At 41.6% G+C, this 26,279-nt stretch overlaps 1 protein-coding gene across 10 annotated transcripts in view; it reads left to right on the top strand.

Annotated features, from left to right (window-relative positions):
• LOC124112475 (peptide methionine sulfoxide reductase MsrB-like) overlaps nucleotides 1–25,872 on the top strand; it is a 53,589-nt gene extending 27,717 nt beyond the window's left edge. For 8 of the 10 annotated variants that reach the window (XM_046472609.2, XM_046472610.2, XM_046472614.2 and 5 more), the window contains exons 2-4: nucleotides 11,431–11,655; nucleotides 12,653–12,825; nucleotides 13,508–13,740. In XM_046472609.2, coding sequence (XP_046328565.1) covers nucleotides 11,447–11,655; nucleotides 12,653–12,825; nucleotides 13,508–13,677 — 552 coding nt within the window. In that variant the 5' untranslated portion in view covers nucleotides 11,431–11,446 and the 3' untranslated portion in view covers nucleotides 13,678–13,740. Of the gene's footprint in view, nucleotides 1–7,093; nucleotides 7,363–11,430; nucleotides 11,656–12,652; nucleotides 12,826–13,507; nucleotides 13,741–21,149 lie in introns of those variants that run through there. The other 2 variants (XM_046472612.2, XM_046472606.2) reach the window with 2 other exon arrangements.
• The last annotated feature ends 407 nt before the right edge of the window (nucleotides 25,873–26,279 follow it).

Here is a 26,279-nt window from a genome sequence, read left to right as displayed (position 1 = left end):
CATATTCACTTTTGATTGTCATGTCTGTAACTATTTCAAAGGTAAACTGGTCAGTGGCTGTGACCTGCAGCTTTTTGTTTTTCTCTCCATATTCAACTTTGCCATACCATTGTATACTGTTTAACATCACTACTGCCCGTGTGAAGATCGGGGTTTGAATTGGTCTTCAGCAACTCGTGCTTGTTGTGACTTCTTTGATAGGCATTTAGAAGTTGGAGTACTAAGTAACTTGCATGATAACGGTGGTAGAACCTACACCGAAACATCGCTCTTAATTGTAATAAAGAAGTTGTTCATCCATAAATTCTTATCCTTACATAGTGCTTGTTGTAAGAGGCAACTGAACGGGATCAGGTGGTCAGACTCGCTGACTGGGTTCATGCATGTCCCTGTGTCCCAATTGAGTTGCTCGATGCTCATGATGTCAGTCACTGGATTGTACTGCTGTCACATAGGTGGATTGTTACTGAGTGCAGTGTTAAACAGCAAACAAACAAGCAATATTACATCAATACTGTGCAGAGTTGCCTCCATCAGACACGCCTGAAACACGTGATCATTGGTTCGAATCCCTGAGTCACCCTGATTTAGTTTCTAGGTCTGTGGGGGCGGTCGGGTAGCCTAGTGGTTAAAGCTTTCGCTCGTCACGCCGAAGACCCAGGTTCGATTCCCGACATGGGTACAATGTGTGAAGCCCATTTCTGGTGTCCCCCGCCGTGATATTGCTGGAATATTGCTAAAAGCAGCGTAAAACCATAGTCACTCACTCACTCTAGGTCTGTGAAGCACCATACCAGTGCAAGTGTGTTTCACCAAAGTGAACTCACCAACTCACTTCTCACTCAGCATTGTTTCAAAGTTTACTTGCTTGAATAGTGATAACATACCGTATTCGACGCAATAAGCGCTCGGCTCTAATAAGCGCCCCTTTGCTATATTTGATAGTATTTTGGCAAGTGAAGAATCCCAATAAGTGCCGGGGCGTTCCGGTTGATCAATGTTCACAAAACTTACTTATTTGTGTAGTATACACACTCATGTATTATACGCACCCTTAATTATAGGCAATTCAGTTCTGGAAAAATATGTCTCTCGTGTTTAATATACACAGATTTTTCTATAGCATCATTTCAGGCTGTCGCAGTACAGTTATTAATCATTGTATCTTCTTAAACAGACTAACATGTCTTGTATAGATGGGGGGTGAACCCATCCTCAGGACTGGAGTTTTGCCCATGTTGGCATCATGTTAACAATTTCTCCTGTCATATTTTATGTTCTCATTTTATCTCATGCTGCCTTAATGAAAGATTAATGTCATTAATAACAGAAAGGGCTTCTTTGTTCCCTGGCATCATTTTTCTGATCAATATTAATGGTGGACATGGCTTGATAACTTTGTGTGACTCAGAGTGTTACTGCTGTTGTGATATGCCCGTTTCATCACATTACTGTATATCGCTATGTATAAGGCGAGTTTTTCGTACCAAGAATGAGGGGGCTAAGAAGGGGGGTCGTCTTATACACGGAGTCGAAGATCTCATGGTTTTTTCCAGTTGTTTCACTTTCAGCTTCCACTGGCGATGTCAACCTGCGTTCGATAGCCAGCCCACCTTTTGACAATAAAACTTCGCATTTCGTCCTAAATAACTGTTTCAATAACTATTTCCAAACATAAACATAATTTGTGTCTGATTTCCTTGAATAAGGTTGGATATTTTCTGCAAAAAAATTTGAAATGACCCTCGCCTCGATGCAGATTGTCAAGCCAGCTGACACGGTAAAACAATCAACATCCGTGAGTAGAGACCCGGAAGTACTGTATAAAGTTGAAATGACCCTCGCCTCGATCCAGATTGTCAAGCCAGCTGACACGGTTAAACAATCAACATCTGTGAGTAGAGAGCCGGAAGTGGCGGCGAGCATTTGCATATTGCAAATGTGACCTAACATGTGATAACCGGTGAAGCTGTAATCAATTCCTGTTGTTTTTACAGTTGTATTAACAGCTGTTGGAGATGATGTGTATAAGTGAATGTTGAATAAGCATGCTGAATGTGAAGCAAACATAAGCCTAGTTAGTTACAACATAGTTAATTGGTGATTATATTACTCACCACTGTCTCTTATGTTATTACTTTATGAATTATATTTTACTGGCACCAATTTGGTGTCGCACTGTGTTGGCACACAGTCACACAAAGTGGCGACGTGTGCTGGAGTTACGCACGCGACCAATCATCGTAGAAAAAAACAACGCAAGATAAACATATTTTTATTGCAAATATAAAGTTTGTGTGCGCACTTGTGATGTGCTTCATTCCAAGTCGCTTTATACACAGAGTATAGGATTTTGGGTTGATTTCGAAGGTGTGTACAGGGGGGTTGTCGTATACGTGGGGTCGCTTTATGCCACATAAGCCTAAGTGTGTATCCTACTACCAGTAGCTGATGCCTTGATGCCCCTGATATAAGTGCTGTACCGCACCCTGGTCCTATGTCTGTATCACCTGGTAACATGTCCATATCCCACTACCAGTAGCTGATGCCTTGATGCCCCTGGTATAAGTGCTGTACCACACCTTGGTCCTATGTCTGTTTCACCTGGTAACATGTCCACATCCCACCACCAGTAGCTGATGTCATGATGCCCCTGGTATAAGTGCTGTACCGCACCCTGGTCCTAAGTCTGTATCACCCGGTAACATGTCCACATCCCAGTAGCTGATGCCTTGATGCCCCTGGTATAAGTGCTGTATAGCACCCTGGTCCTAAGTCTGTATCACCTGGTAACATGTCCACATCCCACTACCAGTAGCTGATGTCATGATGCCCCTGGTATAAGTGCTGTATCTCACCCTGGTCCTATGTCTGTATCACCTGGTAACATGTCCACATCCCACTACCAGTAGCTGATGCCATGATGCCCCTGGTAGAAGTGCTGTATCACACCTTGGTCCTATGTCTGTATCACCTTGTAATATGTCCTCATCTCAGTAGCTGATGTTATGATGCCCCTGGTATAAGTGCTGTATCGCACCCTGGTCCTTAATGTCTGTATCACCTGATAGCATGTCCACATCCCAGTAGCTGATACCATGATGCCCCTGGTATAAGTGCTGTATCACACCCTGGTCCTATGTCTGTTTCACCTGGTAACATGTCCTCATCCCACTACCAGTAGCTGATGCCATGATGCCCCTGGTATAAGTGCTGTATCTCACCCTGGTCCTATGCCTGTATCATCTGGTAACACATCAACATCCCAGTAGCTGATGCCATGATGCCCCTGGTATAAGTGCTGTATCGCACCCTGGTCCTATGTCTGTTTCACCATGTAATACACCCACATCCCAGTAGGTGATGCCGTGATGCCCCTGGTATAAGTGCTGTATCACACCCTGGTCCTATGTCTGTATCACCTGGTAACATATCCACATCCCACTACCCGTAGCTGATGTCAGGATGCCCCTGGTATAAGTTCCTTATCACGCCTCAGTCCTATGTCTGTATCATCTGGTAACACATCAACATCCCAGTAGCTGATGTTATGATGCCCTTGGTATAAGTGCTGTATCTCACCCTGGTCCTATGTCTGTATCACCTGGTAGCATGTCCACATCCCACTACCAGAAGCTGATGCCATGATGCCCCTGGTATAAGTGCTGTATCACACCTTGGTCCTATGTCTGTATCACTTGGTAACATGTCCACATCCCAGTAGCTGATGCCATGATGCCCCTGGTATAAGTGCTGTATCGCACCCTGGTCCTATGTCTGTATCACTGGGATAGAATATTGGTCTTCAGCAACCCATGCTTGCCATAAAAGATGACTATGCTTGTCGTAATAGGCACCTTACAGGATCATGTTATCAGACTCGCTGACTTGGTTGATGCATGTCATCGTATCACAATGGCATGGATCGATGCTCATGATGTCAATCTCTGGATTGTCTGGTACAGACCACCATTACATAGAGGGAATATTGCTGTATGTGCCGTTAAACAGCAAATAAACAAATATCCCTCTTCCAGTAGCCATGGTAGCTGATGCCATGAAGCCCTAGTCCTGGCACACCCTTGTCACATACTTTAACCCCAGTGAGAATTCCAGGTTAGAATAGGTCCCAAGGCAATCAATGATTTATTGGTGACTTGGCTTGATGACTTGGCTGATTGCATGTCATCGTATCCCAGTGGCGTGGATCTTAACAATATCAATCAACAAGGTGTCTGGCCCAGATTAGATTTTATGTACAGGTCACTAACATGTAGTTGTAATATTGTCGAGTGCAGCTTTAAACAACAAACAAACATACATGAAGTCAAGTCAACAAAAGGAGATTATTTGGTTTGACTATTGAGCGTAGGTATGTGACTGAGCAGGATGTTTTGAATGTAAGTAGACAATGTTGTGTTTCCATTAACCTGCTCCACGCCTGATGTCACTGTACTTTACACACTGCTTGAGCAGTGGGTTGCCTTTAATTATGAATTTGACAAGGTTGCTGTCAGCGAAGAAGCCATCATACACAGCTGTCGACTGTCATAACTGCTTGATCAACTTATGTAAACCAAACAAGACTCTGGCAGTGAAGATTATAATGTTTATCAGGAGCTTTGGAATGATTTTTGTGTGATTATTTTATTGCAGTGAATCTCAGTAGACAATAAACACCAGTAAATATGTCCATATCTCCCTAGTCCTTATTACCTGAGTCCAGCATGTCCATATCTCCCTAGTCCTTACCACCTGAGTCCAGTATGTCCATATATCCCTAGTCCTTATTACCTGAGTCCAGTTTGTCCATATCTCCCCAGTCCTTATTACCTGAGTCAATTATGTCCATAATCTCCCCAGTCTTTATTATCTGAATGAAATATGTCCATATCTCCCTAGTCCTTATTACCTGAGTCAATTATGTCCATGTCTCCCTTAAGTCCTTATTACCTGAAAGAAATATGTCCATATCTCCCTAGTCCTTATTACCTGAGTCAATTATGTCAATATCTCCCTAGTCCTTACTGGTGAGCTGTGAACACTTCCTGTATCGTGTTACCGGCTGGTTGAACACCTCCCTGAATTGTGGTACCAGCTGGTTGAACACTTCTTTGCATTGTGGTACCGGCTGGTGAGCTGTGAACACTTCCCTGTAATGTGGTACCAGCTGGTGAGCTGTGAACACTTCCTGTATCGTGTTACCGGCTGGTTGAACACCTCCCTGAATTGTGGTACCAGCTGGTTGAACACTTCCTTGCATTATGGTACCAGCTGGTGAGCTGTGAACACTTCCTGTATTGTGGTACCGGCTGGTGAGCTGTGAACACGTCCTGTATTATGGTATCGGCTGGTTGAACACCTCCCTGAATTGTGGTACCAGCTGGTTGAACACTTCCTGCATTGTGGTACCGGCTGGTGAGCTGTGAACACTTCCTGTATTGTGGTACCGGCTGGATAGCTGTGAACACTTCCCTTCATTGTGGTACCGGCTGGTGAGCTGTGAACACTTCCTGTATTGTGGTACTGGCTGGTGAGCTGTGAACACTTCCTGTATTGTGGTACCGGCTGGTGAGCTGTGAACACTTCCTGTATCAATGTGGAACCGGCTGGTGAGCTGTGAACACTTCCTGTATTATGGTATCGGCTGGTTGAACACCTCCCTGCATTGTGGTACCGGCTGGTGAGCTGTGAACACTTCCTGTATTGTGGAACCGGCTGGATAGCTGTGAACACTTCCCTTCATTGTGGTACCGGCTGGTGAGCTGTGAACACTTCCTGTATTGTGGTACTGGCTGGTGAGCTGTGAACACTTCCTGTGTTGTGGTACCGGCTGGTGAGCTGTGAACACTTCCTGTATTGTGGAACCAGCTGGTGAGCTGTGAACACTTCCCTTCATTGTGGTACCGGCTGGTGAGCTGTGAACACTTCCTGTATTATGGTATCGGCTGGTTGAACACCTCCCTGCATTGTGGTACTGGCTGGTGAGCTGTGAACACTTCCTGTATTGTGGAACCGGCTGGTGAGCTGTGAACACTTCCTGTATTGTGGAACCGGCTGGTGAACTGTGAACACTTCCTGTATTGTGGAACCGGCTGGTGAGCTGTGAACACTTCCCTGCATTGTGGTACCAGTGATTGTCTGTTAGTCATTCAACACCAGTATTAGTATTCAAACAGCAAGGTATGTCAGATCATTTTTGTGGCCAGTTTATGGCACCAGAACCTTTGAACCTCATAAAACAGGAAGTGGCTTCAGACTAGCGGCACTAATATAATCCTGGCATAGCTGATGGAATCACTACTCAATAACTGTACAGACCTTCATTCAAGCATGGATGTTTATGTCCAGTGGTAGGAAGGAGCACCTTGTTGTAATTAGTTGCAGGCAAGCAGCATATGAAAAAGCATGCTCATCAGTGACCTGTGGTAGGAGGTCATATTAGTTAGTTTGTTGCAGGAAAATAGAACATGAAAAAGCATGCACATTTGTTATCAGGAATGTAGGCAGAGGTTGTAATTAGTTGCAGGCAAGTAATACATGAAAAAGCATGCACATTTGTGACCAGGAATGGAGGCGACAAGTGTAATTAGTTGCAGGCAAGTAGTATATGCAAGAAGTGTGCACATTTATGACCAAGAGATTAGATGACAATTTAAATTAGTTGCAGGCAAGTGGTACATGAAAAAGCATGCACATTTGTGGTCAGGAATTGAGGCGACAAGCGTAATTAGTTGTAGGCTAGTGGTTCATGAGAAAGCATGCACATTTATGATCAGGAATGGAGGTGACAATTGTAATTAGTTGCAGGCAAGTGGTACATATGCAATAGGTACAAAAGCGATTGCAGCTATGAACATGTAGGGATGACTTGTTATTAGTTGTTGGCCAGCAGCACCTGGTGAAAGCGTGTGCCCCATCTGTTGATGGTTTATGTTGTATGTGTCATGTTCTGGCCTGGTTTCCCACTGCTGTGGAGGTAATCAATGAACAGGCAATAACCCATGCTGGAAAAACCAGGGATGTGCGCCACATGAACACAGTTGATGCGTTATTTGGGCAGTCACACATTGTTCCTTTTAGTAACACTATCCTCGTATGAATCGACAGAGAAAAGAACTTGATTGCAAAGGAATATGATACATTTAGTTTGATTAAACATGCTGTAGATCTGAGGCGGAATAGTTCTCTATAACCTCCTGTGGTGAACCAAGAGCAGAAATAATCATCACAGCATTCTGTGTATATCAGTTGTGGTAGTTTACTTGAAGGAAGTGAACGGGAAAATAAACTCAGGAAAATTGGCTCCCAAGTTCGTTGTCTTCCAGTTGTGTCCACATTGAAGAAAAGCTTGTTTAGTTGGTAAGTGACTAATTCAAAATGTTTAACGTTTAATGTTCAAGATTATTGCTCTTATTTACTGATGTGTTTTTAAATAGAATAGGAAGGTAGGTAAAGATGCAGACTTCAATCCACACTGTCTCACGCCTTCAGGCAGCTTTTGTTGTATACTCCCCAGGGAGCTGAGAATGCTTTTTCCAATACACACTGATTAGTTTGTTTGTTTGTTTTAACTCTATACTCCGGATATTTGCAAATATTCAATCTCTAAGACTGGTCTGTTAATAATCATGTATGGACCAGACAATCCAGGATCAACATCATGAGTATCAATCCCAAAACTGACATCAATGACATGCTATCAACCAAGTCATTGAGCCTGACTACCTGATCCATTTAGTTGCCTGGTATGACAAGCATAGGTTGCTGGGGACCTAATTCTTCCCCTGATGCAACCTGGGTCCACAGCTATCACTGATCTGTTGATGGGTAATATTACGTCCTGGGTTGTCAGCATGACCTGCTGTGGTGTGGATTGACCTGCTGTGGTGTGGAGTGACCTGCGGTTGTGGAGTGACCTGCTGTGGTGTGGAGTGACCTGCTGTGGTGTGGAGTGACCTGCTGTGGTGTGGAGTGACCTGTGGTGTGGAGTGACCTGCTGTGGTGTGGAATGACCTGTGTTGTGGAGTGACCTGCGGTGTGGAGTGACCTGCTGTGGTGTGGAGTGGAGTGGAGTGACCTGCTGTGGTGTGGAGTGACCTGCTGGGTTGTGGAGTGACCTGCTGTGGTGTGGAATAAACTGCTGTGGTGTGGAGTGACCTGCTGTGTTGTGGTGTGACCTGCTGTGGTGTGGAGTGACCTGCTTGATGGGGAGTGACCTGCTGTGGTGTGGAGCGACCTGCTGTGGTGTGGAGTGACCTGCTGTGTTGTGGAGTGACCTGCTGTGGTGTGGAGTGACCTGCTGTGGTGTGGAGTGACCTGCTGTGGTGTCGAGTGGAGTGACCTGCTGTGGTGTGGAGTGACCTGCTGTGGTGTGGAGTGACCTGCTGTGGTGTGGAATAAACTGCTGTGGTGTGGAGTGACCTGCTGTGGAGTGAAGTGACCTGCTGTGGAGTGGAGTGACCTGCTGTGGTGTGGAGTGACCTGCTGTGGTGTGGAGCGACTTGCTGTGGTGGGGAATGACCTGCTGTGGTGTGGATGACCTGCTGTGGTGTGGAGCGACCTGCTGTGGTGTGGAGTGACCTGCTGTGTTGTGGTGTGACCTGCTGTGGTGTGGAGTGACCTGCTTGATGGGGAGTGACCTGCTGTGGTGTGGAGTGACCTGCTGTGGTGTGGAGTGACCCGCTGTGGTGTGGAGTGACCTGCTGTGGTGTGGAATAAACTGCTGTGGTGTGGAGTGACCTGCTGTGTTGTGGTGTGACCTGCTGTGGTGTGGAGGGACCTGCTTGATGGGGAGTGACCTGCTGTGGTGTGGAATGACCTGCTGTGGTGTGGAGTGACCTGCTGTGGTGTGGAGTGACCTGCTTGATGGGGAGTGACCTGCTGTGGTGTGGAGTGACCTGCTTGATGGGGAGTGACCTGCTGTGGTGTGGAGTGACCTGCTGTAGTGTGGAGTGACCTGCTGTGGTGTGGAGTGACCTGCTGTGGTGTGGAGTGACCTGCTGTGGTGTGGAGTGACCTGCGGTGTGGAGTGACCTGCTGTGGTGTTGTGTGACCTGCTGTGGTGTGGAATGACCTGCTGTGGTGTGGAATGACCTGCTTCGGTGTGGAGTGACCTGCTGTGGTGTGGAATGACCTGCTGTGGTGTGGAGTGACCTGTCGTGTGGAGTGACCTGCTGTGGTGTGGAGTGACCTGCTGTGGTGTGGAGTGGCCTGCTGTGGTTTGGAATGACCTGCTGTGGTGTGGAGTGACCTGTCATGTGGAGTGACCTGCTGTGTTGTGGAGTGACCTGCTGTGGTGTGGAGTGGCCTGCTGTGGTGGGGAATGACCTGCTGTGGTGTGGAGTGACCTGTCGTGTGGAGTGACCTGCTGTAGTGTGGAGTGACCTGCTGTGGTGTGGAGTGACCTGCAGTATGGATGCATGATCCCAGTGGCAGCTGCAGTGCCAATGGCCTGGGTCTTCAATGCTCATCAGTCAGCTGCTAGTCTGTCTCACAGTCGCTGTTTAGTATTTACCCCTCCACCCAGCCCTTACTGTTATATGCTATAGTATAGAATCTACTATATATTTTCCAAGACTAAGTGTTAGTCTAGGTTCGCTGTATTATGTTATCATCTTGGCATGGCATGGAAGGTGAAAAGTTTGTTTGGTTGTGTTTGCTGCTTTGATGAAACATATGAGGACCATATGAGGTTACGAGGATCACAGACAACATATAGGGTAGATTTTGGATTTGAAACACATAACTGTCTGCATCTTCCCGAGGTAAGAGAGTTAACTGACTTTAAAAGTCCAGTTTCAACACTTGCCGAACAAGGCTGGAATTCCTCGACTTGATCATAGCGCCACCCGTGGTTATTGCGAGTTATGTCACTTCTAAGCATCTCCTATGGACCAATCATATTTCACCTCTCGTATCACTTGTATTTGTTTCAAATAAATTGGCGGCGCCAGGCAAGACGATCTGATTGATAATCAAGATCTATACTGTGATAAAAAGGGTCTTACATAGAGAAGTGCATCAAATCACGCGAGCACCTTTAAAACATGAAAAGATTTGGCAAATATCTGTAGACAACGAGTTGGTGGTGCACATGCTTTGCAAATCCTGCAATCGACTGTTATCGGCATGACAGTTTACCAATTGGATTTTGATTTCGTTGCGCGATTTTGATTGGACTATGCATAGACTCGTTAGTCCAGCCAAATTGTAACTCCATAATTCCTGCCTTATAGTTCGGCAAGGGTGGAAACTGGACTTTTATAGTCAGTTAACTCCCTTGCCTCGGGAAGATGGTCATCTGTTGTGAAGGTGAAAAGTCTGTTTGGTTGTGTTTGCTGCTTTGATGAAACATATGAGGACCATATGAAGTTACGAGGATCACAGACAACATATAGGGTAGACTTGGGATTTTAAACTCATAACTGTCTGATAATACACAGGGCTTTACCAGGTTAACCTAGATGCAAGCTATTATAAGTTGTATCAGTATCTACTGTAGCAGATACTTCTACAGTGAATTGATCTCACTGACATGTTCCAGTCTGCCATTGTAAAAAAATAAAATAAATTGAAAATGATAGAAAACAGTTGTTCGATTTAGCTAAGGTCAATTTGAGCTGTGTCACATGATTTTCATTGACTCGTAAACAACTCCAGCTTTTTGTTTTTTAGTGGGAAACAGGATTTATTCTCCCTCACAGAAATCCACGTGCAGGCTGTTTTCCTCGTGGTGGGGTATAAGAGATTTGTTGCCCACTCAGAATGTTTTTCCCTCCTAGGCGGAATACATAGTACTTTATCAAGATCATGTGAACCAATCAGATCTCAACATTCTGAGATGGAGGTTAGATAAAATACTGTATTCGATGTAATGAGCGCCCTGCTCTAATAAGCGCCCACGGCGATATTTGCTAATCTACTGGCAAGTGAACAATCCCAAGTAGCACCCCTTCCGAATGATCAATGTACGCAAGACTTATTTATTCGTGTATAATACGCACTCGTGTGTTATATGCACCCTTAACTTTGGGCAATTAAATTCTGGAAAAATATATCTGTCGTATATAAACAGTCAGCCTGTCAGCATAAACCACAAAATTTATCTTTCAACTCTGAGCCCCCTATTTCTAATTTTGAGAGCGCCCTGGGCGCTTATTACGTCAAATACGGTATGTTATTTATTAGTAATGTCTTTTAAAATTAAGATTGTCGCTTTTTGCCAGCCTGGATCTCCCATGTTCATGCTTTTATTTCTGAACGAGTGAGTGATTGAGTATGGTTTTACATCATTTTGAAAAATATTGCAGCAATATCACAGCAGAGATTTATTTATTTCTGAGAGTTGCCTTGACTCGAAAATATAGACCCAGGTAGATCATGTTAAGTTGGTGTGTGTTTCTTGACAGTTGTTTTCCTTTGTTTCAGTCTTCCATCGCTGCGGATGCTGGTGTATGGGTGGGTCTTGACATTCGTCTGTATGAACATCCTCCACGCCGTCACCACCAAGCAAGAGGTGTCTCCCAAGATCCGGAAACTCCAGGCATCATGTGCCGATGAGAACTCCTGCCAGGTGGCGCTGGCCAAGGAGGAACTGAAAGAGAGGCTGACACCGCTAGAATACCATGTGACCCAAGAACGGGGCACGGAGAGGTGAGTGAATGCTAGAGTTTTGTGTTACACCAATATTCCAGCTGTAAATAATAACAGCATAGGAGACATGATGGCAGCCAGGTCACACATTGTAGACACAAGATCCTTTGTCAACTCTTAAACAATTGGGGGCATGGGTTGCCCAGTTGTCAAAGGCACCACAGTTCTCAGTGCAGATAGTCTTGTATTTGTTGGGTATAACCCCGTTCACCTCGATAATGTTTACAGGTTTGTAAGCAGCATGCCCGAGCTCGTGGGTTTCATGAAGTGGTAAACGTCCGAGACGTGCATAACTTCGGGCTTTCCTCCCAAAGGGGATCACTCACTCACTCACTCACTCACTCACTCACTCACTCACTCACTCACTCACTCACTCACTCACTCACTCACTCACTCACTCACTCTTTTAACAAACATGGGGCACAGCGGACAAGGGATTTACCACTGTTACACATTAAAATACAAAGTGTGACTTAAGCTTAAATGTTTAGTTCTGAGAGCTCTTGACTAGGTTCATACTGCAGCGGTAGAAACTAACATGTTTAGTCCATTAGTCGTTATATGTCTACAGTGAATTGATCTCACCGACATGTTTCAATCTGCCATTGTAAAAGAATTAAAACTAATTGAAAACTGATAGAAAACAGTTATTCGATTTGGCTGAGGTCACATGATTTTCATTGACTCGTTAACAACTTCAGCCTTTTGGTTTGTAGTGGGGTACAGAGGATTCCACGTGCAGGCTGTTTTCCTCGTGGCGGGGTATAAAAGATTTGTTGTCCCGCTCAGAATTTTTTTTACCTTCTTGGTGGGATACATAGTACTTTAGTCCTTATCATGATAACATACTGCAAAACCCTTAAAAAGGGCAAATTTCTACTAGTCCTTATGATACCTTAACTATTGGGCAGTTTGACAAGGACTACAGGACTAGTCCTAATTTCTTACGCTGTACTGATGGAGAAAGATGATGATGGCATCATTATTTGCACTGCAGACCCTTCTCCGGGAAGTTTGTGAGCACGAAGGATGAGGGCATGTACAACTGCGTCGTCTGCGGCAACCCCCTCTTCTCCTCAGACACCAAATACAACTCCCGATCTGGGTGGCCTTCCTTCTACGATGTCGTCAACAAGGACAGGGTGGTGCTCAAAGATGACACGTCACAAGGTGAGATATGAAACAGAGTCACCTCCCTTCAGGGATTGATACTGAAAAATTCAATACCACAAAATCGGTTAGGCAGGACAGCTGATGTCACAATTGCATCCAATAGTAAAGTGTAGATGTTTTCAGTGTTCTGAGAGTTACCTCCCTTTATTACAAAAGAGTTATCTTCCCTAACTCTTTGATAAGAAATTTGTATTTTGACAATTTTGGCTTTGTTATTCATGTACCAAAACCTCACAGACATCAGGGAAGTTGATGAAGGACTTGCTTCATGACCTAACATGACATGTATTATGCCCTAAATTTAAAATTAAGACAAAGTAATTAAACAATTGCTTAGGGATATTTATCAAACTAAAAATCATTAATGCCTAAGTCACTTGAAATTTTGAAATGATGAATGAGTTGTCATTCGTAATGACACTTATCTCCTTTCGTACTTATCTATTTTGCATTTTCCTGACAAGTGATATCTTCACCAGCAATTGGAAAAATCAAGAAAAAAGAATTTGAAACCTGGTCATGCCAAACATGGTTGAATGAAATGTTGGTGTTGATACCTAAGGCTCTGCACACATGCTTTAGACACTATCAATAATGACAGCCTATCAAATGATCCTTTAACAAAGAAAACTGACTACCAGTAGAGCAAAAAGTAAAATTAGGATTTTGGTATCGTCAGGAATGGAACGCGTGGAGGCTGTGTGTTCACACTGTGGAGCCCATCTTGGTCATGTGTTCGACGACGGACCAATGCCTACAGGACAGCGATATTGTGTCAATTCAGCGGCCTTGGCCTTTACTTCCAAAAATCCTCAAAGGGAATCGTTGCGCTCCAGCGGTGATCTGTAGAAGTTCCGTCCATGTAACAGCTGACTAATTTTGAAAGCCAATAAACTTGATGATCATCTTAAATCTGATTTGATTATGAATCATGTGAACAAGGTTCTAGAGAAGTCATTCCTTCTTATTGACTGTGGCCTAGTGGTGGATGGCGCCACAATGCACTACACAGATTCGATTATGAATCATGTGAACAAGGTTCTAGAGAAGTCTTTCCTTCTCATTGACCGTGGCCTAGTGGTAGATGGCGCCACAATGCACTACACAGATTCGATTATGAATCATGTGAACAAGGTTCTAGAGAAGTCATTCCTTCTCATTGACCGTGGCCTAGTGGTAGATGGCGCCACAATGCACTGCACTGATTCGATTATGAATCATGTGAACAAGGTTCTAGAGAAGTCATTCCTTCTTATTGAATGTGGCCTAGTGGTAGATGGCGCCACAATGCACTGCACTGATTCCATGCTGATGCTCATGGTTTGTCAGTACCATACTAGCCTCTGCTTGAGGGTTTCACCAAAGTGGTTAGCTACCAACCATGTGATATACAGTGATTCCTTGCTACTCCACTACATTTGGGGTCCAAATAATTGGGGCGGTCGGGTAGCCTAGTGGTTAAAGCGTTAGCTCGTCACGCCGAAGACCCGGGTTCGATTCCCGACATGGGTACAATGTGTGAAGCCCATTTGTGGTGTCCCCCGCCGTGATATTGCTGGCATATTGCTAAAAGCGGCGTAAAACCATACTCACTCACTCACTCACTCCAAATAATTGATTAGCTTTATAGACTTTCAGCGGCTTAACCGAGGTGGTGTCTTAGGCAGGAGATGACCAACACAACAGTATATGTTCGCTCGGCCTACCTAACATAATCTATTCCACACATTGCATATCAGAGTCTGAAAAAGATTAGAATATAGAACAGGGTATGAAACTCCCAAAAATTTCAGCCAGACCACAGGACTGGCTAGCTGAAATACTTGCCAGCCCTGACCAAAACCTGCCTGCCCACTATAATCATATGTTTCTCAGGATAATTTAATTAAAAATATGAAAACTGATTGCTTGTAGCATAAGCGCATTGCTAAATGTTAGGTTGTCTAAAAGCTAACAGAGTTTCTTTTTGGTTACATTTTATCATTCATCTTTACATGTGAATTAATGCTTATCATCGGGAAATATTTAGAATATTTTCACCTGTGAAATATAACCCGACCGTCGGGCAGGGGGACTAGAAAATCTGGCTGCCCGAGTTGAAATCAACCCGTCTGGGACGGTCGGGCAGGCAGGTATTTCGAACGCTGTATGGAAGTTGTTCATGATTCACTGCATGAAAAAAGATTTAGAGAGTGTTATACACGGTGAAAGTCTGCACATTCTCTATGATCAAAAGATCAAAAGATTCCAACGTGCTGGCCCACTGCCATGGAACAATCTGCCACAACAAAATCAGAGAAACAGAAACTCTGACAAACTTTAAAAAGACACTCACAACCTTTTTCTTCAAGAGAGGCTTTGAATAGATCAATCATGGTCTAAGAACATTTGAGCAGGTGTTAATTGGAAAATGCGTTATAAAAATTCTTAATTTAATTTTAATCTAAAAAAACCGACATTGTTTCCCTTCAGCGAATTCTAGTGGACGAAAATTTGTAACAAACTTGGTCAATAAAAATTTGAAAATTGAGATAAAACATTACTAGACATTTACCAATTAAATTGGTTTTCCTGCTCTCCAAGGCATTGTTTTATATGCAGATATAAATTGTATCTGAAATTATTATTTTATCAGGAATAATATTTTCCAATATCATGTTATTTTAGTTGGAGCTTTTATTATATATATTTAAAATTATTAGAACCATAATCGTAGCACTCTGGGACACCCGATTTGTATTGCTGGGTATTTGTTATGTGTGGAACAATTTGGCCCATCACCATAGGAACTTCACACGCTACATGCGAAATGTTATGTTGAAATGTAATAGTCAAACTGCCACAAATATGAGTTTTGACAAGCCAAAGTATGGCATTTGTGATATATATCCCTTCTCTGACCACTAAGGTTTGTTCAAGGCATTAAAAGTGGTAATCTGATCGTGGTTGGCAAGTAAGTGGGCTCTGACAGTCAGTACTCACATGATTTCTCCAAAATTGATATAAACAAAATGGAATAAAAGTTTGAATAAAATATATTATAAACATATGTTTCTATAAGATTTATGAAAATAAAAGAATTTGTTCTCAGGCAATGGTTTTTGAAAATATTGTGCAGGCTGGCGGTGTCTTTTTTTTTTCTATTTTTTTGGGGGGGGGGGGTTGTTCAAACTAGTATGTTACCAATAAACAATTGTGTACAATCAACCTGGAAAAGAGCCTCCCTACATAAATATATTCCTTGATGAGTAAAATACTGGACTAGTGTTTGACTACTGTTGGGCTTGGAATATTAAAGGATTTTTTTAAAATAAAAATAAAAAGGAAGCGTGTGGCAAACTTTATGATGATGTTTGCGGTTCCTGAGAACCAAGACTATTATTTTGTTTAGCCTAACGAGATAGTGTATTAATAGGATTAAATTGTGTACTTCAGTTCAGATTTGATGACTGGTATTTCCAGTGTTACGTGCTTGTGATGATCAGCTGGTAATGTATTTTTGCGATAGTAAAACACTGTGTCAGTGTAAAACTTGAGTTTATCCAAACTGTACATAATGTTTGGGAGCCATGTGTTACCATTGGCTATAACTGAGGTAGCACTATAATGAAGTGCACAATAGCGAGGGAAGACAGTAGTTTCTTTGAAAACCTCTTTCACATCAAAGCAATAAATCCCATATTTTGGCTATTATCACACAATAAAATTTTTGGTTTTTACATTAGACATCCTCTTCACTCTCAGCTATTCATTATCTGTCTTCAGGGGAACCCTGTCTAATGCACACTGCTTCTGTGCACGCCAGTGATGGGTAAACCATTTGATATTTCTGGTAGGGAGGAGGGATTCTTTTGAAAGTATGATTTAATTCAGGATGTGATGGAAAAAATAACAAGTTTGACTCAACTTTTAAAAAACCCTAAATAACTGTTCACTAGATGTTCTCAATAGAAATGTGATGTTGGTCCCCACAGAAGTGTTTGGCTTCTTCTTTCAGAGAAAATATGTCGGTGCAGTGTTGAAAAAAATATTTCTTTCCAAAACACTTGGTTGGTTCCCCATCTCCTATCATCTGCATCACTTCCTCTGACTGCATCACCGACTTGCAATGAGTGCAGTGCTTGTATAGAGTATTGACCCATCAAGATCCGGGGTAGAATAGGTCTTCAGCAGCCTATGCTTGCCGTAAAAGGCAACTATGCTTATCGTAAGAGGCGACTAACGGGATCGGGTGGTCAGCCTCGCTGACTTGGTTGATGCATGTCATCGTATCCCAATTGCGTGGATCGATGCTCATGATATTAATCACTGGATTGTCGGGTTCAGACTCGATTATTTACAGACCGCCGTCATGTAGCTGGAATATTACTGAGTTCGGCGTTAAACAACAAACCAAGCAACCAACTATAGAGTATCACAACATCCAACTCACTCACAACACACTCAGGAGTGTAGCCCATTTGACAAGACAACTAGTGGGCTATATAAGTAACTGAACTTCAGTTCTAACCCTAAAGGTTCATTTAAGTTCATTTAAGTACAGTAATAGAATCTCTAAATAATATATTGATGCATGGAGATCTCGGCTCCGCTTCATAAACCCTGCTGTCGGCAACAGTACATGTGAATGTCACAGCAACCTGCAGTGTGTTACCAAGTACAATGGTGTTATCAGACTGTAATGGATACTACCAGAAGTAGTTGTGTCGGCAGACTTTGTGTTTCATGAGTGTGGCACACTGGAATTGTTCTTTGAGAGTACACTGTGGCACATTTGAAGAAAAATACATTTTCATCTTTGTGTGGTAGGACACATGCTTGCACGGCCTTCCTCACACAATCTCTGCCGCACATTGCATGTCAGAGTTTTGAAAAGATTAGAATATCCAAGTTGTTTATGATTATGACAACAGTGTGTTGTGGTCACAGGTGTAAGTGGACTGAATGAAACTACCGTATTCGACGTAATAAGCGCCCACGGCGTTATTTGCTAATGTAATGGCTAGTGAACAATCCCAGTTAGCACCGTTTCCGATTGATCAATGTACACAAGACTTATTTATTCGTGTATAATACACAATCGTTTGTTATGTGCACCAGTCCCTTAATTATGGGCAATTTAATTCTCGAAAATATATCTATTGTGTATAATACACACAGATTCTTCTTTCATATCATTTCAGGCTGTCAGCATAAACCACAAAATTTACAATCGTTTTAATCTCACCAAAATGTTATTCTAATAAGACCTCCTATTTCTAATTTTGAGAGCGCCCTGGGCGCTTATTACGTCAAATACGGTAACTCTGTTCATCTGCTAGTGTGACCCGTTCATGCTATGTGTAGCGGACATAAAATGTCAGATTCCTGAGGGATTTAAGTCTGACCTTCTCATCTGAGGGTGGACATTTTGTCCTCATGACCGAAGACGTTAACCCTATCAGGGGGCACGGTGTCATTTGTGGGATATCTCCACGCCCTGCTACACAATCCCTATCAACACACGGCACATCCTGGGCCTCATAAGTAGGATACTGAGACTTTTTTATTACGAGGGTCCTCAGGACATTGTAATCACCACCGACCCACTCACCCACTAGGCACACACAACAAAGCCAATTGCTGGTCTGATGCGACAGTAAGCTTGGTAATTCTTATGATACCCACAAGCACATCACCTGTGTATTTGAACCAGGAAGTAGATAACATTGTTATGAAGCAAAAGAGTCACTGAGCAGTGATCCACGATTACCTGATGGTTCTGTGTGAGACTTGATAGTTCCTGTTGGTGTTTGTCGCCTGTAGGTAAATGGTGACAGGAGAGACAATAAACAAGATTTGATTGATTTGTTGGTGTGTTTTCTGATAAAGCCTTGTACATGTTACAGTTTGATTGAAGGCTGTTTTCTGAAAAACTTTGAGTCCGTAGTAAAAGGGAAAACTCATTTTATTAGATAATCACTTAATGGTATAGTAAATAGGTTAAAAAATATTTGAATAGTTTTACATTAGTGCTTAACATTCCGGTACCAGTAATCAGTGGTACCAACTATTACACACATTCTGCAGTGATAGAAACTAACTGTTTTAGTCAACTAGTCCTTAAAATGATAACATATAGCAAAACCCCACAAAATAGCAAATTTCTACTAGTCCTTATGATACCTTAACTATTGGGCAATTTGGCAAGGACTATAGGACTAGTGCCAATTTCTAATACTGATTCTGTCTGTTATACCACTTGACAGGCCTATGCAGCCTTCTTGAGACGAAAATAATGACTGCCCTCCAAATTAGGGCTGTAATGATTTTTTGACACCTATGATATCATCGATACTTGGGCGCCCTCGGTACTTAAATCGGCAGTATGTGAGTTAAGATAGAACAGAAACTAATTGAGTTACCTACCATAATGGCAGAAGTAGCACAGCGCCACCTGTAAGCATGGCAGAACACAAGGACGTTGTGACTGAGGGCACGCCCACTTACTGTTACATTTTAGGACAATCACTTCATCCCAAGCTTCTTTTTGTTGTGGTTTTCATTGTTAAAGTTTTCCAAATAACAATAAATAAATGTATGAAGCTGTATTTAAATGATTTCCTTCTGTTTGATGTGGTGTATCGTGGTACGTGTAGTATCATCACTCCGTATCATAATACAAATTGTATTGCAAGATACCAAGTGATACCCAGCCCTACATATATAATATTGTATTCCACATTGGTGAAATAGCTAGTAGGTGAATCTGTAAGCAGGTAATAAAAACTCAAATGCTTATGTTGAAATATGGGTTGGTATGGATACTGGAAAGAGGAACAAGCCACTTGCTGTGTATTATACGCAGTAGATACATGATATCTTTTCTGGTACAACTCTTACATCATGTATCAATTGGTTGAGCCCTCAGTATGTGATATTGTGTAGGCCAGATGTTATCATTACTTGGGTCAACTTATATAAGAGAGACTGACTCTGAAGTGTGAGGATGGAGATGAATGAGTAACAGTACTTTCTGCAGCAGCTAACAAACTGATTTTAAATAACAGATCCACAATAACACAGACATAAACATCTTATGCTATAAAAAAAATAGTCTTGATTATCAGGCACCGCCTGCATCATCATAACGTTCCCCGCACGTTTCGTTTTTATTTCCGTTTTAAGAAAAAAATAAAAAAATCGTTAAAAATTCCAAGTCCAACGGTAGTCAAATACTGTATTCCAGTATTTTACTCATCAAGGAATACATTTATGTAGGAAGGCCCTTTCCCAGGTTGATTGTACACAATTGTTTATTGATTACACAACTGTTTATTGGTGACATACTAGTTTGAACCCCCCCAAAAAAGACACCGCCCACGCACACTATATTTTCAAAAACCATTGCCTGAGATCAAATTCTTTTATTTTTTAAAGCTTATTAATTATTAGTTGTCAACTTGTGACTAATGGCAGCCGTTGCAAATAAACTTTACTGGTGATATTGAACAGGCTGGTCAGGGATAGACACCATTTGTCATATCCAACTAGTCACAGCTCATTTGTTTTGTTTTGTTTTGTTTTGTTCATGTCATGATTTAAGTCGATAGGAACACTGTCTCTGAATCCACCCACAAGGATACGATGATTAATCGTTGAAATGGTCAGTTAAAACCATGAACATTCAATGATTAAAAATGGAATACGGTTGGTCTTTTAAACCACGGCCAGCATTCAAAGAACTTATCACATGACTGTATTTATTAGCAACATTGTTTTGATAACTATATTTAAAAAAATATTCAAGAACTCTATCTTTAACTGTGAGAAACTGGAAATATGTTACCCAAGCCTTTTAGATGTGCATCTTGCTCTCTTGTGATTGGGGGCAAGCACAATTGAAGCACATTTTCCAATCACCTAAATATTACTTGCCCATGTTGATAGGCCTATTATATTTATAATTATATGAGACTATTATATTTATTATTCATAGCCCCGATCAAGAAAAGTTTACTGAAATGCTACCAAGACAGTGTATAGAATAAAATACTGAACAAGAAATTTCCCGTTCATAAACAGATTAACTCTTTGTCTTGATAACAGGAAATATGTCATTGTTAAGTCTAAGTAATATCTTCAATCTTGCCTTAGCAGAGACCACATTGGTTAATGAATGCTGCTGGCAACATATTTGGGAAAATTGTTCGTCAAGGTAAATGATAGGGAAATCATGAACTTGCATCATTTCTAAGTTGTGTTTATCTGACAGTTCAGTGTTGTCCAATCAAAGAAGCCATGGTTTAGATGATGTTGTACAGGGGATGTTCTGATTCCAGGTCTGAAGAAGATGGAGGTTCGATGTGCAGATTGCCAGTCCCACCTCGGCCACGTGTTCGACGACGGACCCAAGCCGACCGGTGTCCGATACTGTGTGAACTCTGTCTCATTGGAATTCAGGAAACACACAACTGTATAGCACAGAGTTATCTCCCTTGCTGAAGTCAATCTCAGGCTCCATGACCATGCTACAGACAGCCAAAGCTGATTGGACAGTTTGAAACTACTGCATCATGGGATAATATGCAATATCATTGATAGTTTTCAAGACATGTTTTACCATTGTTATGTAGCATAATGAGTGGAACAGATTGTGGATGGCGGGGTGGAGGGCACCTGTTAATGTAACACACAAATCTTCTGGTGACAGTGATGGAAGACCTGATATTGATTTAGTACAAACGTTTCATCACTCATTATGGGAATGTTAATTTGCAGGCTGTTGATAGGAACATATTCCATAAAAATACCCTGTCCTAGTCCTGAGACTATGACTACTGATTTAAATTAATTTTAAGAAAATTTCTGGATTTCATCACGGACCTATATATAACAAGTCCGTGATTTCATGAATCTCTTTGGACTGAAAGTTAATGAAAATATTCTTCTCAATATTTGATACCATGATACTTAATTCTGTGACATAAGATAACGGCAAAAACTTATTGAACTGTGTGTTTATGTTTAATCAACTAGAATTGATAGCTTAGTTCCATAGCAAAGTTGAATACTATTTGCACGACAACATATCTGATCAATCAATCCCATTGAGACCCCATCTGGATTCTCCCAATCCCTCTCAAAAGTTGAGCACTGTATTGTTGGCCAAAAGTTTTTCATTTCTTGGTTAAGAGATTTTTGTTGGTATATCGGACGATGGACAGAGTGCTTATAAGATTTAAGATCTGAGAGTATAAAGTTTTAATGAAATTTTGAATCAGAGTTCTGAAATTGTAATGATATTAGGCTCACCGAGGCAGTTAATTTAATGGCCTTAGTTCATCATTGTACGTACAAGTAAGATGAAATTGGTTGGTTTGAACAGGGATATTTACAATGAGCAATGGACAGATTAGGTGAGAGCTTTGGTTGGTGGGATAATATACTGTAGACAGTTTACGCTAGAAGTGGCTGAAGTCGCTGCATAGCTGGGTAGTTTGATTCTGATTGGTGAAGAGCAAGTCACATGACTGGAGGCGGCAGCAAGGAGATGAGCATCGTGAAGACACCTTCGAGGGTCAATACAGGACGGATGAACATGTTGATTTAATTGTACATGATTATTTATTTGCAAAGATTTTTTACAATTTATGTGATTACATTTGTTCATGTAAAGGTAGTGATATTGTTTTGTTTTATAATTTACTTGTTTATTTTGTTGTTACAATTATCGGCATATTTACATGAAATGATAAAAATATGATTTTGACTGGTAGGTTAATTGCTTCAGTTCTTGGCATCTCAATCTTGAATTCAGTTAAAACCTTTTTTTAAACATTATAAAGCTGCAGACTCAAAATTTTCTATTTAAACAAAATAAACGTTTGTAAGAAAAAAAGATAATGCTGGTGTCAGTTAAATAGCCATATCAACATGGCGACTATCTGGGAAGAGGTAGTTATGAGAAGATTATTGTTATGAACCCTTAAAAGTAATACTACGGACAAAACCAATACATATTATTAAGGTAGTGTACGTCATTGATTCTCTACTTGACAGACCAGCAGTAATACTTACACTGTCTATTGTGCAGTCTGTGAGACACTTTGGAAGAGGATCTTATGCCATAGTTCTTGGAACGTGCAGTTGAAAATGTAATTTTTTATTTGCCTGATGTAGAAAGAATATATATATCTGGGTTTTATTTTTCATTTAGCCTTTTTGAACTTGTGCCTTTTTTGTTATATTGTTTATTTTGCAAATGGCTTTGTAGATGTTTTCCTTCCATTATTTATATTGGCTGTGTTACTGCTTTGTACATAACCTATTATTGCATACTATTATCCTACCAACTGGTCCAAACACTTGGAACTACGTGTTGACGTCAGATGGAATATATGCCAGTCAGCTGCCATCGGTCAGTGGTGATGTAACATTGGTGATGTAAGGTGTTACCATGGTTACACTGAATACTTAATGTTGCCTGGCAACACCCTCCATGTTCACACAGATGAGCAAGAACTGTTTGTGCAGAACATCTGTGTGCAGGTCCAGGTGTATGATGCATCAGCTTCCACACTGTGTTGTTGTGACGTTGTGACGTTGTTGTCATGTTCAGGGTTTTACCGTGTTGTTAAACTGGGTCCAGAGCATCCTTTACATGTCCAGGGTCCTGGTGAGATATGTGAGGGGCCACACTACTTATAAAAAAACTTAAAACAATTAGATATGACGTGACATAAATGATATTGTGATCATGATAATGAACATGTGTTTATGAAGTGACTGGGACTTTCAAATCAGTGATATATATGCTTGTCATGAGAGGCGACTAATGGGATCGGGTTGGTCAGTCAACTCGCAGCAACGTTTGTTGTTTCTAGTATTTTCTGGAAAATATTTATATTCCAAAACTCCCAATTTAATCCAAGAATATCATGTCCGGCCGCTTATTCCAGTCCAGACCGTAAAAGGTGACTATGCTTATCGTAAGAGGCAACAAACTGGGATCGGGTGGTCAGGCTGGCTGACTTGGTTGATGCATGTCATTGTATCCAAATTGCATAGATCGATGCTCATGATATCATTCACTGGATTGTCTGGTCTACACTCAATTATTTGCAGACTGCCGTCATATAGCTGGAATATTGCTGAGTGCGGCATTAAAGAACAAACAAACAAATAAACAAACCAAGATTAAGATTAATAAATTTCATGAAAAGTGTTTACTATTTTGTGCATCCCAGTTCTTTATTTTCTGTCTGTAAACCATGCTTTTGCATGTAATGGATGCATGTTTACACATCCTGTAAAACCCTGGACATTGCAAGAGCGATGATGCTGTGAGGATGTTGTGACACGGTGTGAGCTGTGTATCCCATGTCCAGTAGCCTTATATGGTGTGTACACGTCCTTTACACACAGCTAGCCTTACTTCTGTACACCCAGGCCAGTCCCAGCAATAACATGTGATAACATGTATAACCCTGTGAGTTGTCTGCCCTTGATCATATATATACACCCTGCTGTATATCCGTTATATCTCCCCGTTCGTAGACATTAGAAGACGTTTCAGCTTTAAATGACATGACCAGTAATAATATACGCTGTTTCATGGTGCTACGTCATGTTGGATATATGTCTTATATTCCCACGTTTGATACACTTTATAACAGCTACATTTAGATACCAAAGTTAGCCTTCCTGTTTCTTCTCAAGTACGTGTCTCTGTTATACACCAGGACAGATTATTGTAGTCGTTATGTACTATCTCATTAACAGCTAATCCCAAATAATTCGTCATCACAATGTAATTTGAACAGTTTATCATCTGGGCCCTGTGATTTTAGCACTTATTCGTGTAAGTCTATGTTAAGGTATATGAGTTACAGTAGACGTAGTGCTGTGATCACTTTGTAGGACCCTGTGATTGTCGCTCTACGACTGTCGTAAGTCTGTGTTAAAGTATGTGAGTTACAGAAGACGTAGTGTTACAATCACTTTGATAAACGTGGCCCTAGTAGTTATTGAATATTTTGATACCCCTTCGAGTAAATAGCCCATGTTCAAATGAGGATAGTGAATGGTTGATCCTTGTGGTTGAAATAAATGGAGATGGTTGACAAGGATGGTTGATCTACTTTTGGATGTAGTGTAGCAAGAGACTGGTGAAGTAAGATTAACAATGGCTTGATGGTATGAAATAGGATGCTCAAGCAGCCACAAATGCTGGTCCATGGGCCCAGTCTAGGAAAGATTTTCATTTTCAAGGACCAGTGAAGTATTTTGATTAATGTACAGACAGTCATTTTACCATTTGGAAATGACAGTCTCGTACAAACTCTTACACAAAATGTTAAAGCTAAAGAATACTGTGTTTGTAATTATCATTTAAGAAGTCTATTGGTCAGGGCCACAAGAGAACCAACAGCATCAATATATTTTCCTATATATATCTGTTCGTTCTTTGGACTAAGTGTTGACAAGATAGGACAAGAGCTCTTAGGGCCTTGTTCCACCAAGTGGTCCCAGAACTGGGGTGAGCCTAATGTTTAAGTATGGGACTTTGGATTGTCTTAGTGATAGGGCCTGGCTCCGAGGATTATGATAGGTATGCATGGGGAAGTAGCCCGAGATGGTTGCTGCAAGTCACGTCCTGACGGTGGTGTGTGTCTGGGGGTTAGGTGTCTAGTTCTCAACAGTCCATCTACTGCACATTTCTCCACACAGATTGGTCTGTCTCTGGTTGCTAGGCAACAGCATGCACATATTGGAGTACTTCTGAGGTTTCACTGCTGATTTGTGGGATCAGTGTTAAATCCGGTGAGTTTACTGAGACAACAATGGCCAGCAGCACAGTAGGTTTGACAGAGCTTGTTTCCCATGGTGTCCCAGGCTGGCCTCATCACCTGCTGGAAGCATCCTCCGTGGGTACTGGTGGCAGGCACCTTACATCGCAAATAATGCGACCATGTAACTATGTACTGAATGTATGAATTCTTCATCTTTAAATGAACTTGATAGTCTTGTGAACATGATGCCAACATTTGTATTATTCTCCTTGAAAATATTTACACACCTTAAGAACTCGATATTTGTACTTGTTAATTTGAATCAACACTAGGTTGGTGTCATTTGATAGCTTAAACTTAGAGAGTTATTTGAGTGCTGTCGGTAGGCTGCAAATTTGAGAAATTTGTATACTAGGTTATGTTAGTATATATTTAAGGGGGCAGTGGGGTAGCCTAGTGGTTAAAGTGGTTAATTTTGTCTCACTGAAGGCTCTGGTTTTATTCCCCACATGGGTAAAATATGTGAGGCATATTTCTGGGGTCCCCTGCGATGATATTGCTTGACTATTGCAAAAAGTGGCATAAAATCACACTCACTCACTCATCAGGGTAAGATCAGTAGTGAGTAGGTATGATTGTAGTAGCCTAATTAGGACAACCTATAATACAGGTACAATA

This window comes from Haliotis rufescens, unplaced genomic scaffold (assembly GCF_023055435.1).
Source record: "Haliotis rufescens isolate VD_foot unplaced genomic scaffold, xgHalRufe1.0.p SCAF_9, whole genome shotgun sequence".
NCBI lineage: Eukaryota > Metazoa > Mollusca > Gastropoda > Lepetellida > Haliotidae > Haliotis > Haliotis rufescens.
This window is presented reverse-complemented; position numbering and strand designations above follow the sequence as displayed.